The sequence below is a fragment of the Bubalus bubalis genome, chromosome 8, assembly GCF_019923935.1.
Source record: "Bubalus bubalis isolate 160015118507 breed Murrah chromosome 8, NDDB_SH_1, whole genome shotgun sequence".
NCBI lineage: Eukaryota > Metazoa > Chordata > Mammalia > Artiodactyla > Bovidae > Bubalus > Bubalus bubalis.
The window spans coordinates 98,656,346-98,674,980 of NC_059164.1; the positions used below are offsets into that span (position 1 = coordinate 98,656,346).

Consider the following 18,635-nt stretch of genomic DNA (forward strand, 5'->3'; position numbering starts at 1 on the left):
TATAAAGGCATATAAAGTTTCCCTTGTGCATGACATATCAATCATGCAACGAATTTATCAAAAACTAATCTGAAGTTTTTAGAATTTCTCATTCTTTACCATCACTTGGCTTCATCAACTTACTTGCTATGTGAAGCAGTACTTTCTTGTACGTGTTGTGTAATTTCTTCTGAGTTTTAGTACAATCAATTTTGACTGATTTTAGGACTTCACTTTAAAAAACCATAACATACAAAGCAAAACAGTGAAGGTTAATTTTTTAGGCTTACAAAGTCTCAGATTTACAAAGTTACTTAAATGATCATCTTTCATCCAAATGAAAATATCTAAGTTGAAGCCTAATTACCCAAGAAAGCATTTTCTGTTTACAGTGTGTATGTATAAGATGGCATAGGAGGGGAAGCAGGCAGGAAGACAGTGCTGGGCTCTAGCAAGTCAGATAAATTCTGACAGTTTTGTGGCAATGGCCAGGAATCAGAAAGAAGAGAAAGCTACCACAGGAGAGAAGCCTTGTTTAACAGGTGTATTTCTCAACACAGAGAAGAAAGTAAATGAGAGCTAACCACCTCTTATGTTTTCATAAGAAGATTCAAGCAATGAAAGGCTTGGCTCTGAAGGCTGGAGAAAACTATGCACTAGGTCAGCCCTAGCAGGGAACCCAAGTTTGTCCACAAGGCCCAGGAGCCTCGGCACCACAGGAGGCATTAAGTGGATGTCTTGGCCTCTTACAGCAAAAATGAAACCACAGTCAACACAGACTAAAAGGCTTCATATTCAATACATACTAAAAGGCTTCTAACAAATTTATAGTATTTTGTTTGTATTTGCTAAATTTCTTATAATGCTGTCCTAAAGTCACTCCTAAATCAAAAGCTGAGATTGTCATGTATGCAGAAATTTTACAAGAATAATTTAAATGGCTAGATAGTTGTTTCTATACTCTCAGCTAACCAAATTGAAGAATATCTAAGAATGGATTTTAGTTTACCCCCTATACTTCAGGACAAAGCCATTTAATTTGTGTATTTTATTTAATGGAAAGTTATTAGACTTTACATAGAGAGGTAACCCTGAAAACTCCAACTCCAACATGATATTAGTATCTGTTCCCAGTAAGGTATTTCATTATTATTATTATCATCATCATCATTATTATTTTAAATCTTTAGGCTTCCTTTTTTGGTATTCATGCTACTCTTTTAATATTTTTTTTAATTAAGGCATATCTCTTATATCACAATTGTCCTTTGAAAATCCCATGAGGAGATCTGACTTTCCCTTTTCTTCCCAGATGCTTAATTTAGGCAGAACAGTCATGTTTTCTGAACCAGCTGTGTCTAATGCTGAGTACTGAACTCAGCTTATTTTCTTTCATTATCAGCTTTAAAACTATTTCAAGAAATTGTTTATTATCCAAAAAAATCACTTCACATTATATCCTAATAAAGTACACCACTATTCTCTGTGATTAAAATTACCTATGACAACTTACGTGGCCTAATTTTAGAGGATCCCCAATCTCTTCTCTTCCACCTTAGTCTCATTCTGGTCAGGAACTTGTAATATAGTTTTATTATCACATTTCAATTGTGAAACAATGAAATTTCCAAACAAATATCTCACAGAACTACCATTTTTCAATCAAAGTTTTAACACTACTATGGTTGCTTCTCACATACAATATTTACCCCATATTCAAGTTTCTGATAAATCAATTGTAAGTTGAAATTCTGTTTCTGAGGCATTTCCTGGTATACTAGGCAGTGCATTAGGAAAGAGATTATATTGCATTTAGTCTATAATAATTATCTTTTAAGCGTCTCTATATAATTAACAACCATTCAAAAAGAAAGTGCAAATGTGCAAATGAGAAAGAACAAAAACAGTTTCTAAACAGGTAATGCATAATATAGGACATAAATCCATACAACTACAAACAATTGCTGATAACATCCTTCTGGGCATTAAATGACACCACCAATTTTGTTTTATATGTATTCTTTCTTTTCAAGTATTCAAAGAATGCAATAGACATTATCTTCTTAATTTCCAAATTTCTCATGAATATATTAGGATATTACCATTTTTTCACAAGTCAGAAAACAAGGAACTACCATTATCTTTGAATATTTTCAATAACAGAGCCAAAGTAACAATTCTAGCTAATCTCATCTGGGATCTTAATTAGTACTACAAGTTTATTTGTGTGAGTTAAAAAATAGTATCACTCATGAGAAACAATGCCAAAATTATTATGCTAATAAATTGTGTTAAAGGCCTAATGAAGAAATACTTTAGCAGCTATATGAGGTAACACACTAGTTGTAGGCATGAGGAACGTTTATGTTGGCTCTTTTGGGTGTATACATTAAATGCAAAATCAGAAAGGAATCATGCAAAAATCCGGTTGCCCATGCAAGCACCCCAGAGTCTAATCCTCTCCTCTCAGTTCTGTTGTCAGGCCACAGTAGTGTGGAGACTTGTAGGCCGCTGTCCTTGTTGTAATGAATGGGAAGAGGCTGACAGTGGCATGGTCGAAACCTTCACCTCTTCTTCCCCTGTGGAAAAGTCAGTCATGGTCTAGTTATGGGTGACTAGATTTGTTAACAGTCCCTTTAAAAATGATTTCAATATTAGGAATACTGATACATATATAAAATACATGCTTAATGGCTGGAATGCGGGTGTGAAACAAGACATGAATTTTAAAATATAAATTTATCAAGTACCTAGAAAGCAGTTACACTCTAATCACACCCTTAAATTTAATACTATGTCAGATTTAAGAACAAACAATAGATTCAGAATTATAAATATACAAGAAGGAAAAAAAGAGACCAGGAAAGCCATTCTTTTCCAAGCCAATTGGACCTTTTATATAGATACTCCTAATAGTAAGTAGTATTTTGTGGGGGGAGGGGGGGGGGAATTAAAACTAAATTCACAGAAGTGAAAATGTGAGTTTTGTAAAGGGCAAAATGACAAATCCATGTTTTAAAAGCAGTCATTATATTTAGAAAAAAGAAATAAAAAGATATAAATATTAGTTTAGCAAATTACCATATAGCATCTGAAAATTCAATGTGCACTTTTGAAACAATGAGAAAATAGTAAAATACTAACAATACAATGATCCAATTGACTGAAAGTAAGATGACTACTTCTAGGTCAAAGAACTATACATGAAATGAGATCAGTTCTCCCAATTATAATTGATAATGACTACAAGTGACTTGTTTCACAAATGACTCAACATTCAATCAAGTCACTGTTAAAACAGTGAATTCAGAAACAAAGAATTTTCTTTAAATGCCCTCTCTTAAGTAAAATTTGAATAAACAAAAACATGAACAAAAATCTAATCCTGAACAGTTTCAAATATTTTTCTAGGTATATTTTGAAACAACAATGCTCACAGACTTAGACTATTATTTGTTTCCCAAATAATTTTTAGCTCTATAGAATAAAAACATCCTGGCAGAAAGTTCTTTGAAAAACAAATCTGCAAAGTTACACTTGGAAAGATAGTTTAAGGGATATCATGAAGAAAAAGACTGAGTTTTTAGAAAAGGTTATTTCATAGTTTTTCAGTAAATTGGCAAATATGCTATAAATCCCAAATATATAGCAAGAAGGCTGTGCAAAAGAAATTTTAGAGTCTTGGTGAGGACATGGTACTCATAAGAACTAAGCAAGAGATTAATTTTCATCAAGTCAGTGAAATGCATTCTATTTTGTAACTGCAGGTTATATTCCTGAGCTGGGCTAACTGTCTCATGAATAGATAAAAAAGGGACCTCCCAAGAGTGTGAGAGCAAAAATCAATTACTATGGGAAGAAAGCCAAGTTAAAGTAAATGCCAGTAATGTTCATTTATGAAAGAGAACATCAATATTGTAGAGAGAAACATTTCAGTTGCTGAATCTGAGACCTGGGTTCCTATCTTAAATCTACTACTAACTGAATGTGTGACTTCTAACAAATTATTTAACCTTTTCAGAAAACAGCTTTGCCATTCCTAAAATGAAGGAGTTGAACAGGCAGGTCATTTTTTAGAACAGGAAAAGTTACTTTTTAAAACAAAAGCACATGGTTCCAATAATAAGGAAGATCTGAATGGACTTCACTATTACTGGTTACTAATCCAAGTTTTCCCTCAAGAATATTTATTCCAAAAATCCTTCTCAATTTAGAAAACTGGATATGCAGCCAAGAAAATGCTGCTAAAAAGATTTCACCTAAGGAAATAACTAATTTTCAACATTTAAAAAATGTTTTCAATTAGGCAGAGGAAATGAAAACCATGTTTATGTCAAACCTCTGGCAACTGTCCTTCCCATGATAGATTTCAGATATATCAATTTTTAATAATTAACTGAAACAAACCAAAACTTAAAATTTAAATACAAATGTATAATAAACACAGACATTTGTAAGATACAAAGGTGACTATTTATTCCTAACTAAAAGTCAGAAACCCCATCTTGCTCTACGTATCTAAACAATAAATATACATGATTTTTCCAGTACTGAATACTATCTAAGCATATCTTAAGTGGCAGACCTTGCTGAAACATATGTACTCTCCTTTATGAAGCTCTTAACAGTTACCCTGTGTAAGAAACCATGATATTCACTGCAGAAAATAGAGTTAAACCTTTTTCAACAGTTCAACTCAAGTACAGCTGAGTTACAACTAGGGGTGGGAGGCAGATATTGCCTACATATTAAACTGCTTCAAATAATTTACAGTTAAGATGTACACAGTTTTCCAGAATTTTAGGTTGTCACTTCTAACTGTTACTGCAAAACCTCAATCATCTGGCTACAATTATAAAACTATTCTGTTTTGAGGCTTCGCACATTCAGCATCCTGAGGTATTTGCCGAATATATATAGGCCATGGAAGGGTTCTGTATAACTCCTGATATCAATTTTAAATATTTTGGTACATTAACACTAAAATTTCTTTAGCCATGGTAACCTTAAGAGTTCTCTAAAAATAAGCTTAATTATAAGTCACCCTTAAATACCAAGCTAGTATGCCCAGTCAAGAAACTGAAATAACAAACTCTCCCCACCTCCCAGAAAACAGAACAATGATTCAGAATCTATAGTCGGTGACTTCATTCTTAGAATTTCTGGAAAAAAAAAAAAAGTATTTTATGCTCTATGGTTGAGTATATGCTAAAAGAAAAGAAAAACCCATGAAGATAGGATCATGATTTAATGCCACATTTTTCTTCATAAAGTATCTATTCTAGATGAAGATTTCAAATGACTAACACAAGGACAGCTACCTTCAAAAATCAGTGATTACTCATCACCCCTGTGGCATTTCTGGAATATCTACCAGCTTAAAAAATATTTGGTTTAAAACTGCTCTTTTTACACTAATGGACAATATGATAACTATGAAATCAGAAGAACAGATAATTTTTGAGGATGGTCACATAATAAGTCAAATGAAAGTACACGAAGAAGACAGCTAAGAACTAGAGTTCCACAAAGGCATCCTCCTTCCTATCATATCAAGCCCACGCTGTTCTGCCTCCCTGGCCTAGCTCCAGTCTCTAAAACACATGAAGCACCTCCTGGTACAGAAGGCAGTTCTACTGTTTATTAATGTAATGACACACTAGATTTTGCCTCTATGCCTTTATTCGGGAGTTTCTACCAACACAAAAGGTCTTGCCCTTTTCCTCCTGCTAACCGAAATCCAGGATACAGATCAAGTCCTAATTCTTCAATGATGCTTCCCCAACAATTTACAGGCTCCATGGATGTATCTTGCATTCCAGCATCAAATAGTTACCACCTTCATACACAGTCTTATTTCATCTTGTCAACTACACTATACAGTATCTGGAAATAATATCTGCATTTTAAAGTTTTTCTGCATTATCCACATGGCCTAGTTCATTGTTGGGCAGATATCCAAATATTCATAGTAATTGGTCTAATATTCTATTGTTAAATGTTTAGAATATTCAGGGGAAATTAAATTTTTGGTGTTATAATGTTATGAGATGCACTACTAGTAATTTAAATCCCACACTTCTAAATGATTGAAACAAAGGAAAACAAAACAAAATTACATTCTAATATATTGTCTTGGAAAAAAATGAGTACCAGGAACTGAACACTTAGTATTTCTTAAGTGAATATCATGTAGAAGAGGATTGAAAAATGTCACTCTTAATTACCTACTAACTACCATAATCAAACGAACAAATATCACAAGTCCCACCAACGTGCAAACCATTACATTAGGTGCTATCATGGTGGTGGTGGTTTAGTTGCTAAGTCATGTCTGATCTTTGCAACCCCATGGATGGGGGACTGCCAGGCTCCTCTGTCCAGAGGATTTTCCAGGCAAGAATACTGGAGTGGGTTGCCATTTCCTTCTCCAGGGGATCTTCCCAACCCAGGGATTGAACCCGGGTCTCCTGCACTGCAGGCAGATTCTTTAACAACTGAGCTACAGACCCCATGTGCTATCACACTTATGTGTAAATTAACTTGACTGTATCAAAAGCCACACACCATATTCTCTTAACCTACCTACTTGTCTTGAAATTCAAATGCTGCCGTCACAAAGAGAATAGAACCAAAGAATTTTGATGGATCTCTGAAAATTTATCTACCAACCTTGCTAAAAACAAGAGAACAAATGTCTTGCTGGTGATAGCACATTATTACAGTAATACTGTGCCATGCCATATCACAAAGGCCAAGACAAGGGATAAAAATAAATTTTATGAGTTATGTAACACAGTGAAGGACTATTCTATTCTACTTGATTCTCTTCAGAATCAAGAGAAAACAAACTCTTTCAACAGTCATATCTATAGCCCAAATCAAACTTTGAAAAACTATTAATAAGAAAGATTCCTTTAAATGTAGAAGTCACTTGATCTAAAAAAATATCATGAGACCTTAAAAGCCAAAAGTTCTGAAACCTTCAAGGGTAGCAGTACAAAATCAGAAATATTCTGGCATCACTTACAGGAATCTAATATTTACCCCAGAAACAAAAGCATGACAGACCAAAAGGAAAAAATCTCTCCTTGAACAATTTCTTTTTCACAGAAAGTATAATTATGCACATATGATATGTCTGTGAAAATTAAGAGTTCCCAAATATTATATCCTTTATTATATAAGCAGAGTTTTGATGTGAGTGTGTGTCTATCAGTCAAAATAAATTGTGAAAAGGAGTTAAGAGGGTGGCTTTATCCCTCATGCTCTCACTAATTATCATCTCTAAAAAATTTTTTTGAACCAGTTTACTTTTAGAATGTATAATCAGAATTTTTGGTGTTGGACATTATGGCACCATAATTTCAGAGCCCATTTGTTTTTGCATTTGAAAGACTTATATGCCGTAAGAAAGTATGGTAACTATGCTATTAAGTAAAATGCTTCCGAGCAATAACCAGGTATAATACTCCACCATCCTTATAAAGCTCAATATTACAAGGCATCCATCCAATTAAAATTTTTTTAGATTATGATAAAGTGTTTCCCATTGAAATTTCCAAGACTAATGATAAATACTTTCTGTTATCCAAAAGTACCCTCCCTACCCACCCAACAACCTGTAAGCAAGAGTTATTCACAAATTCTCAAAGGCTATAAACGAACCTACCTGCTATAGGGATCCCTCCCAGACCTGTGTTGTGCTGTGGCGGGAGATTCAAGTCCAAGAAATTACTATTTGAGGTGGGGTTTGCTGTGTGGTTCAAGTGCATGATGCTATTGCGTGGAAAGGCCATCCAAGGATAGCGGGCTGCCTGGCCTGGAAAACTGAATGAATTATAAACCGCTCGGTGCTGCTGAAATTGAGGGAACCTCTGTGGCAAGACGGAAAAGGTACTATTCAGAGAATTGGCATTTGTAGGTGCAGCAGGATGCAGGAATCCAGAGCCTGGACCTTTGGCGGTTGTAGTGTGTGACGAGGAGTTCTGAAGAGATGTGGGCGAAAGGGAAGGCTGGTCTTGGACTGACAGTTCCTTTTCAATCAAGTCTGCTAAGGCTTTTCGAGTGACATCAAAGGGATCAAAACCCAAGTCATCCTCTGGTTGTTTAGAAGAACCAAAGCCAAACGCTGCTTGCCAGTCTGTAGAGGATGATACTGGGATTGTTTCTGATGGGAAGAAAATCAGTGATGAATTTAAAACATATATCTCACTTCCATACTAGTGAAACATCATACTATATAACACAAAGGCAAACAAATACATGCAAAATCTGTTATGATCTATTAGAACATTAAGACTGTAAAATTATAATTGGCCTCAGATAATTTAAACAATGATTTCATTTTTAAGTTACTAACTTCAAAAATTGAATGATACAGACTGATTTTGCTAATCAAGGAAAACAAAGTACTACTTGAAACCCAAATCATACTCTCAATTATTCATCATCAAAACCCAGAATCAGTTGTTTAAATAAAGTAATAAATATGGTCAGAGAATTCAATTAAAGTTTATTTTTAAAATGTATTTCTCAAAGACACAAGTATAAATAATTTTGAATATATGCTTTATATACTACTATAACAATGAAAAAAGTATCTATTTAATCTTTATATTTTTTTACATTGTCTTAATTTTATGCTATCCTTCACATTAATGAGAACAAATGAATGAAACTGGAAATGGTTCAAATGCCAAAATATAACTTTCGATATTAACTAACATACTTCTTTTGTCAGCTGGGAAAACACTTTTTAAAATATAACTATATAAATACAAATCTAATTAAAAACTGTAAGCCCTTACTATTAATACTTCCTAGAGGAATAAGTATTTGAATACTGAAAAAATGATCTAATCCTTCATTCTGGAGAAGTCTGTTAACACAGTAACTTCTAGATCACACAACTCTTCCCAAAACCATCCAATTTCTTGCAATTTAAATGTTTACATTTTTATGAAAAAAGAAGAGGACAAAAACAGGGTAACAGCACACCAGTGAAGGGCTGATTTTAGCCTGAGGATAATTACTAACACACCCAGTGTTGCTCTGTACCTGATGTGAAGAGGCTCTGTGGCTCTGGTGCTGTAGGCCAGTCACTGGAAGTCTGTGGGGAGCTGGGGAAAGGAGGAAGCCCACTTGGGATAGGGTTGGGATGGCGAAAATTATCTGAGAATAACGACTGTGACTCAGTTACTGCTCCTTCAAAAGGAGACCGTGCACTGTGATTGGATGAACTGATGGGGATGACTGGATTGGATTTTGATAAACCAGGAGGTGGTGAAGGTGTATCACTGTTAGATATCTAAATAAAATAGGAAAAGAAAAGAATAATCAACATAAATTTATACTATATACAACAATAAGCCATAATTTAAAGGGCTTGCAATGAAAGGTACTAGAATAGTGATCTTCAAAAACGGGATACTTAAGAGACTTTTTTTAGGACCGTATGAATTTTCAAAAAGATCCATCAACTTCGGACTTCCCTGACAGTCCAGTGGTTAAGATCCCACACTTCCGCTGTAAGGAGCACGTGCAGTTTGATCCCTGGTAGGGGAACTAGAATCCCACATGCCACACAGTGCAGCTGAAAAAACATCAACTTAAACATGTACTCTTCTATATAACAAAACTGACCCTCCTAAACAGACACAGCCAGTATCCTCTCGTTTTACAACCTAATTTCTCTCACTATTTCTTACTCTCTGGGATCTAACCAAAGTATTTTGCCCAAGAGTGAAAACTTTCTGGAAGTCAAACACAACTTTATTAGAAATATTCAGATTAGTAATGACAGAGTGTCTGACTCTTAAGGACTACATTTTCTTTGGCAAACTAAGTGATTCCCAATACTTTGGTTTTAAACAAGACGAAAATATCTAATCAAGTTGTTTCCAAACACATCATTAAAACTAATTTTTATAATAAATCTTAATATAATTCTTAGGTATTTAAAATTCAAGAGTTTGAAAATTTGAGTGATATAGACATAATACTCTTTCTTCCATTTACTTATATATATGAACCAAGATATCTCAGCACTTTTATTTAGAAAAATGAAACACGATTAGATGGCTGCTAAAACATCTCCTTGTGCCAAAGGGTAACATTCATCCATGGATACAAGAAAACTAATTTTAAAAAGCCCTATCCACTTCATTAAGAAGTAAATTTCCAATACAATTTTAGCTTTTATGTTAAATGATTAATTTTTTTTATTAAAAAAAATCAGGTCAAGGAAGGATGTACAATTTCCGATTGTTAAAGACAAGCTTGTGTAAATGGATGAGGGAGTAACAAAACATTCTGATACTTAAATCTCTCAAATACTAATTAAAAACCAATATAGTCTGCTACTGCTACTGCTAAGTCACTTCAGTTGTGTCCGACTCTGTGTGACCCCATAGATGGCAGCCTACCAGGATCCCCCGTCCCTATTTATTTAAAAATACAAAAACTTATAATAAGCTGGAAATTACATCCTTTGTGGCTATTTTTAACTTATTATGAAAAAAATATTTAATGTTAACTTAAAATATACAAAGGGACATGCAGATTTTCAAATTCTTTCATGGAACTCATGAACAAAAAGTTTAGAAAAGCAGTGTAATTTAGATTTCACATTGTGGGAAACTGCACATTCTTTACAGAAGAGATTAGAACACTTTTTTTTTTTTAAAGTAAGAGGGTATACAGAAAGTAAGAAGGTGTAGTGAAAAGCTAACAACCAGACAATATGATACAAAGCATGCTCTACAGATTAGGACCTCATTCAGTATCATACTGGATACAACTTTGAAGTTGATTTAACCATTTCAAAGCCCAAAGTCATTTGAGGAATGAGGGAAACTTGGGGGAAAGTTCATTGAAAGAAACAGAAAATTAAAGTCAGTTTGGAACTAGCAGATACAAACTTATATATAAGGTGGATTAAAAGATCCTACTGCATTTCAGAGAGAATTATATTCAATACCCTAAAACATAATGGAAAAAAATATGAGACAGAATATATGTATAACTGAGTCACTTTGTCGTACAGCAGAAATTAACACAACGTTGTATTCAACTTAATAAGATTAAAAAAAAAAAAAAGTTAAAGTTGACAACAAGGACAGGGGAGCACAGGACAGAGAAACAACTCAAAATCAAGAATGCACAAGGCATGTTAGTCTGGGACCATTTCATGTCAGGTCAAAAAGACCAAGAATATGAGGGATTCTAAGGACACTAATGTATTGGTACATAGCAGAGTAACATATTTTATTTTCTCAGGCTCCAAAATCACTGCAGATGACTGCAGCCATTAAATTAAAATTTTCCTTGGAAGAAAAGCTATGACAAACCTATACAGCGTATGAAAAAGCAGAGACATTACTCGGCTGCCAAAGGTCCAAACAGTCAAAGCTATGGTCTTTCCAGTAGTCATGTACAGATGTGAGAGTTGGACCATAAAGAAGGCTGAACACTAAAGTATTGATGCTTTCAAATTGTGGTGCTTGAGAAGACTCTTGAGAGTCCCTTAGACTGCAAGAAACTCAAACCAGTCAATCCTTAAGGAAATCAACCATAAATATATATTCACTGGAAGGACTGAAGCTGAAGCTCCAATATGTGAAGAGCCAATTCACTGGAAAAGACCCTGATGCTGGGAAAGATTGAGGGCAGGAGGAGAAGGAAACAAGAGAGGATGAGATGGTTGGATGGTATCACTGACTCAATGGACATGAGTTTGAGCAAACTCCAGGACCGAGAAGCCTGGTGTGCTGCAGTCTATGGGGTCGCAAAGAGTCGGACATGACTTAGGGACTTGAACAATGAACAGCAACTGTAACATATGGTCATAATGATACTTCTGCATCATCAAGAAAGGGTTACATTATGCTCTATTCTGTGGAGAAAAAGACAGCTAATTATTATACATGTAACAAAGATGTTCACTAAAAGTGTTTTTAAATTAAGCATTTAAAGTATTTTTCACTATCTAGAAAATTCACTTGCATAGAAGGTCTTATTTCAGCAGATGGCAGGTAAATAAGGCAATACAGTATCACAATCTTACCTGCTGAGAATTATCACCATTCCCTATGCTGAGAGAATCAGAAGGTTTGTCAATAGGGCTGTAAAAAAATAAAAATTAGAGTAAATTTATTCTCCTACAACCAAAGCCTGAAAAATAGACATTTTTTCATCTTAACATTTACTAAAGCACTCAGATGCAAAATATTAGGTTAGATGTTGGGGACACAAAGTGTAAGATAAAATCTCTATCCTTGAGTGACTTACAGTCTAATATTAGACTCTCCAAAAACAACGAGTGAAACAACAGTTTGGGGCGGGGGGGAAGTATACTAATCCATTATTTAGTTTATGCCCATGATAAACACATTCCCCATTAAAATTCTGAAAAAATTCTATTTTTCTAGGTGCTTAATAGAGGGCATAAAAGTTACTGAAATGTCATCTACAGGTTCTTAAAATCAATACATTTTTAATACTTCAGTAGCCTAATCATAACCTTAGGAGAAGGCATATGTAAGTATACACATATACACACATAAACACATACACACCACACACGACTAACAGAAAGAAACTTTTGTGCTTCAAACAAAAGTAGTAAAACTTGATTTCCATAAGAGAAAATGCAGTATCACAGTAAAGTAACACAGATTTGCTAACTTCAAGTCCATTTTAACTCATCTGACTTAAAACAGAAATCTTTATAAACATTACAACACTGACCAAGCAAGCAATTTCTATAACAAACTTTAATCCAGCACATGAACAAAAGTTTTGGCACTCATATAACTAATACTTACTTCTGATATAATACTATAGCAAAAAAAACTTAAGATTCCAAATTTCTGAAAATTATTTTCTTGTCTGGAAACATATATAAAGTTACCTTACAAACCAACAACTTACTGGTATCGTATTTGATTGCTTTGGAATAATTTCACAAGAACTAGTGTACCCAATCTGAATGCATCTTCTACAGAAACACTGCCAGATGCTCCTGAATCTGACTGGTAAGTCTGAAATTTCCTTGAAGAACACTTTTACTTACTATTCACAGTATATCAATAAATGAATTCATATTATTGTCAAGAGGGTAATCCTAATAATTTTAAGATACAGTTCTGAGCCCACTAAACTTAGAGGTAGCTGGGTAACAAGACAGGTGCACAACAACACATACCAGTCAGTGTCAACTATTAAATGGACTGTTTAAATACTAAGTGCCATAAATCTTTAGAAGAAAGAGGAGCCACTCCAAGAGGGGCAACTGGGAAAAGTTTCCTAGGGAAGTTCAAATTTAACTAGGCCCTTAAAAAATATTTACATGTTAGAAGGAAGAGAAGTGGGGTCGGGTGGTGGCAGGCAGCATTAAAGGCAGGATTAGCAAGAATTTCAAGAATCAAAAGGTTGTAGAAAAGGTTGAGAGAAAGGTAATTAGTTTAGCTAACTATATTAGGATGATTTTAACAATGGGAGGTAAGAAGAGAAAGACATCAGAGGCCATTGGAAATTTTTTTGAGCACAGAAATAATACAAATAAAGCAACGTTTTAGAAAGATTAATACACTTCAGTGGTATTAAATACACCTTGTTGTACAACTATCACCAACATTCATTCCCATAACTTTGAATTTTATAAAAATGAAATTCTATACCCACTAAACAACAACTCTCTTTTTCCTCCTTCTACTATCTACTATGTACTTTGTTTTGATGACTCTGACCACGCTAAATGCCTTGTGTATAAACTGTAATCACAGAGTATTTATCTTTTTGTGACTAGCTTATTTCATAAGCAATAATGTTCTCAAAGTTCATCATGTTGTAACATACAGCAGATTTTCCTTCCCTTGTAAGGCCAAATACTATTACATTGTATCAGTTCAGTTCAGTCGCTTAGTCGTGTCCGACTCTTTGTAACCCCATGAATCGCAGCACTTCAGGCCTCCCTGTCCATCACCAACTCCCAGAGTTCACTCAGACTCACGTCCATCGAGTCAGTGATGCCATCCAGCCATCTCATCCTCTGTCGTCCCCTTCTCCTCCTGCCCCCAATCCCTCCCAGCATCAGAGTCTTTTCCAATGAGTCAACTCTTTGCATGAGGTGGCCAAAGTACTGGAGTTTCAGCTTCAACATCATTCCCTCCAAAGATATCCCTATACCATTTTTTGTTTGTCCATTCATCCATCCATGGACACTGAAACTGCTTCTACATTCAAGCTACTGTGGGTAATGCTGCTATGACACAGTGCAGAAATACCGCTTCAATATACAGCTTTCAATTCTCTTACATTTATATATAGAAGTGGAATTGGTAGATCATATGGTAATTTTATTTTGAAATTTTTTGACGAACTGCCATACTTTCTTCCACAAAGGCTGTACCATTTTAAATTCTCACCAACAGTACACAAGGGCTCCAATGTTCCCACATTTCTTCACTTGTTTTCTGCTTTTTTGATGGTGGCTATAGCGAGTGTAAGGAGAATGGGTATGAGGAGGTATCTCACTGTAATTTTCAGTTGTATATTCATAACGATTAGTGATGTTTATCTTTTCATATGCTTAGTGGCCATTCACAAATCTTTGGGAAAATGTCTATTCAAGTCCTTTGCCCATATTTGAATTTGACACTTTTTGCTGTTCAGTTTTAGTTCTCTACATATTCTGGTTAATAATCCTTAAGAGATTTATAATTTGCAAATATTTTATCCCATTCTGTGACTTGTGGATAGTGTCTTTTGATTCATAATATTTTTAAGTTTTCATGAAGTCCAATTTATCTATTTTTTCTTTTGTTACCTGTTTTCGGTGTTATATCCAGGAAATCACTGCCAAATTCAATGTCATCAGATTTATCCTACATTTTCTCTTAAGGTTTTTTGGGGAGCAAGGGGGTGCTTAAGGTCTTAAATTTAGATGCTAGATCCATTTTGAATTGATCTTTGAATATGGTGTTAGGCAGGCAACCAACTTCATCCTTTTGCATGTGAATATCCAGTTTTCCCAGAACCATTTGTTGAAAAGATTGTCCTATCCTCACTAGTCTGGTCTTGGTGACCTTGTCAAAAATCATTTGGCTATATATGTGTTAATATTTATGAGCTCTCTATTTCACTGGTCTGTAGACTATCTTTATGTTGATATCATACTATTTTGATTAATGCAGCTTTGTATAAGTTTTGAAATCAGGGAGTATGGGATCTCCAGTTTTATTCTTCTTGTTCAAGATTATATTGGCTATTTGTCCCTTGAGATTCTGTATGAATTCAGGATGGATTTTTCATCTGTCAAAAACTCTGGGATTTTTGACAGGACTGGGATCTGTAGACAGCTTTGGGTAGAACTGACATTTTGATATCAAGTATCCCAAGCCATAAACATTGGTCTTTTCATTTATTTATGTGTCTTTTTAAACTTCTTTCAGCAATGTTTCATATTCTTATACAAGTATTGCATGCTTACATGTGTGCTAAGTCACTTCAGCCATGTATTTTATTCTTTTATCTTATTGAGAATGAACTTGCTTTTGTAATTTCATTTCAGATTGTTCACTGTTCATGAATAGATATGCAAATGATTTCTGTATGTTAACTTCATATACTGCTACACTGCTGAATTTATCAATTTTAACAGGTGTGTGTGTGTGTCTCTCTGTGTATAATCATTAGAATTTTCTGCATATAAAGCCATACCATCTGCAAAGAGATAACTTTACATATTCTTTTCCAATTTAAATGCCTCTTCTTTTTCTTGGCTAATTGCTATGGCTAGAAAATGCAATGCTGTGTTGAAGAGAAGTAGTGGAAGCAGGCATCCCATTCTTGCCTTGTTCCTCGTCTCAGGAAAAGCTTTCAATCTTGCCACCATTGCGTATGATGTTCACTTTGGTTTTTCATATATGGCTCTTACTATGCCAAAGTGGCTTCCTTCTATTTCTAGGTTGTTAACGGTTTTTGTCACAAGAGTGTTTGTGTCTGATGCTCCTCTGCATCAATTGAGAGGATCATATGGCTTTTAACCTACATTCTGTTGATATGGCATATTGTACTGTTCAAGTTTCATACATTAGACCATCCTTGCATTCCAGGAATAAATCAGACTCGGTCTTGGTATTTAATCTTTTCAACATGCTGAACTCTGTGAGTATTCTGTTAAAGATACATGCATCAATGTTCGTTAGGAGTTTGAAGTTTTCTTACAGTGTCTTTGGCTTTGGTTATCAGGGTAATGTTGGTCTCATAGAATTAATTAGGAATCATTCTCTTCTCTTCAATTTTGGGGAAAAGCTTGAAAAAGACTGCTACTAGTTCTCCCTTAAATACTTGGTAGAATTTAACAATCGAGCCATTAGGTTCAGAACTTTTCTTTGGTGGGAAGTTTTTATTACTAATTCAATATACTAACTGGTTATACATCTATTATGCTTTCTATTTCTTTGTAACACAGTCATGGTAGGTTTTGTGCTTCCTGGAATCATTTCATGTAGGTTATTCAATTTGTTGGTGTACAACTGTTTATAGTACTTTCATATTTATTTCTGGAGAATTTGTAGCAATGTTCCCACTTCAGTTTCTTATGTTAGTAATCTGAGACATTCTTTTTTTCTCAGTTCACCTAGCTAAAGTTTTGTCAGTTTTGTTGATATTTTTGAAGAGCCAACTTTTGGTTTCCTCAATTTTCTCCATTGTTTTCTATACTCTATTTCACTTATCTCTGCTCTAATCTTTCTTATTTTCTTCCTTCTGCTAGCTTTGGGCTTATTTGTTCATTTTCCAGCTTCTTAAACTGTGAGGTCAGATTGTTGACTTGGGATCTTTTTTATTTTTTAATGTAATATAGCACTTAGAGCTATAAATTTCCCCCTTAGCACCATGTTTGCTCCTTCCCAGAAGTTTTGGTATGCTGTGTTTTCATTTTCATTCATCTAAGTATTTTCTAATTTCCTTGTGATGTCTTTTTGAACCCATCAGTTGTTCAAGTGTTAATTTCCACACTTATGAATTTTATAGGTTTCCTTTTGTTAATGATTTCTAACTTTATGCCACTGTGGTCAGAAAAGATACCTTGTATATTCATCTTTTTAAATCTACTGAGACTTGATTTGTGGCCTAACATATGGTCTATCTTGGAAAATGTCCCATGTACATTTGAGAAGAATGAGAAGAACACTAGGTACAGTGTTCTGTATATGTTTGTGTTGTTTAAATCCTCTCCTTATCTTTTGTCCGGTTGTTTTATCCATTATTATGGGTGGGGTACTGAGTCTCTAGCTAGGACTGCAGAACTATTTCTCCCTTCAATTCTGTCAGGTTTTGCTTCATATAGTTTGGTCATTAAGTGTGTAAATGTTTATCATTGTTCTATCTTCTTGCTGTACTGAGCTTTTATTAATATATAATGTCCTTTTTGTCTCATTAATCTTTTTTATTTAAAGTCTATTTTGTCTGATATTAGAAATAGTTTTTGTTTAGTTGCTAGTGGTGTCTGACTCTTTTGTGACTCCATGGACTGTAGCCTGCCAGGTTTCTGTGTCCACGGGCTATGAGTAGAGCCACCTTTAATCTTTTTTGATTCCTATTTGCATGGAATATCTTTTCCCATTCTTTCAGTTTCAGGCTGTTTGTAACTTTGGGTCAAAAGTGAGCCTCTCATAGACAGCATATAGCTGGACTATGTATTTTTATCCATTTTGCCCATCTCTTTTGAATGGAGAACTGAACTCATTTACATTTAACATAACTGGTAGTAAAAAGTTATTTATGTCACCATGCCATTTGTTTTCTATATGTTTCATAGCCTCCCCCTCTTGTTTATTGCATTATTATCTTCTTTTATGTTTAGCTTATTTTTCTGTAGTGAAATGTTTCTCACTTCCTTTTGTGTATATTCTAGAGTTCTTTGTTGCTATCATGAGAATTACATTTAATATCCTAAATTCAGAACAGTCTACCTTAAACTTACACTAACTTAACTTTAACAATATACCAAAACTCATAGCTCCTTCCCTAGCCCTTCTGGTTACTGATATCACAAAACTGTATCTTCATACATTGTGTGCCCCCAATAATTCTTCTGAATGCAGTTTCTTAAATTATGTAGAAAACAAGATTTGAAGTCACAAAGCAGGGTAATATTAGCTTTTATACTAACGTACTGGACCTTAAACATACTGCTCTTAAGGTCTACAGGAAGAAAAAAGCATAGTTACAAACCATTGTTATAACACTAGGTTTACTTTTACTGAGATCTTTATTCCTCCATACAGCTCTAGGGTACTGCTTAATGTCTTTTTATTTCATCTTGCAAGACTCCTTGAGTTCTTCTTGCAGGGCAGGTTTAGAGGTCCTGAATTCCCTTAGCTTCTGTTTATTTGGCAATATCTTAGTGTCTCCCTCACTCTTTGAGAAAAGTTTTTCTAGACAGAAGATTTTTCGTTGATGTATATATATTTTTTCTTTATAGCACTTTCAGTCTATCAGCCCACTGCCTTCTGGCCTCCAAACTTTCTAATCAGCAATCTGCTGATAATCTTACTGAAGATTCCCTTCTATGTGATGATTTGCTTCTCCTGCTGCTCCAAGATTCTCTCTTTTGTCCTTTGCCCTCTCTGATTATGCTGTCTCAA

The 18,635-nt window shown here is 34.5% G+C and overlaps 1 protein-coding gene across 7 annotated transcripts in view; it reads right to left on the bottom strand.

The window, feature by feature from the left end:
- The window catches only part of CNOT4 (CCR4-NOT transcription complex subunit 4), a 153,841-nt gene that overhangs the window by 23,460 nt on the left and 111,746 nt on the right, over nt 1-18,635 (bottom strand). For 5 of the 7 annotated variants that reach the window (XM_006079853.3, XM_006079854.3, XM_006079855.3 and 2 more), the window contains exons 8-10: nt 12,047-12,104; nt 9,040-9,289; nt 7,652-8,149 (exon numbers count right to left, since the gene is read on the bottom strand). In XM_006079853.3, the coding sequence (XP_006079915.1) occupies nt 7,652-8,149; nt 9,040-9,289; nt 12,047-12,104 (806 nt within the window). Of the gene's footprint in view, nt 1-1,390; nt 2,559-7,651; nt 8,150-9,039; nt 9,290-12,046; nt 12,105-18,635 lie in introns of those variants that run through there. The other 2 variants (XM_006079857.3, XM_006079858.3) reach the window with 1 other exon arrangement.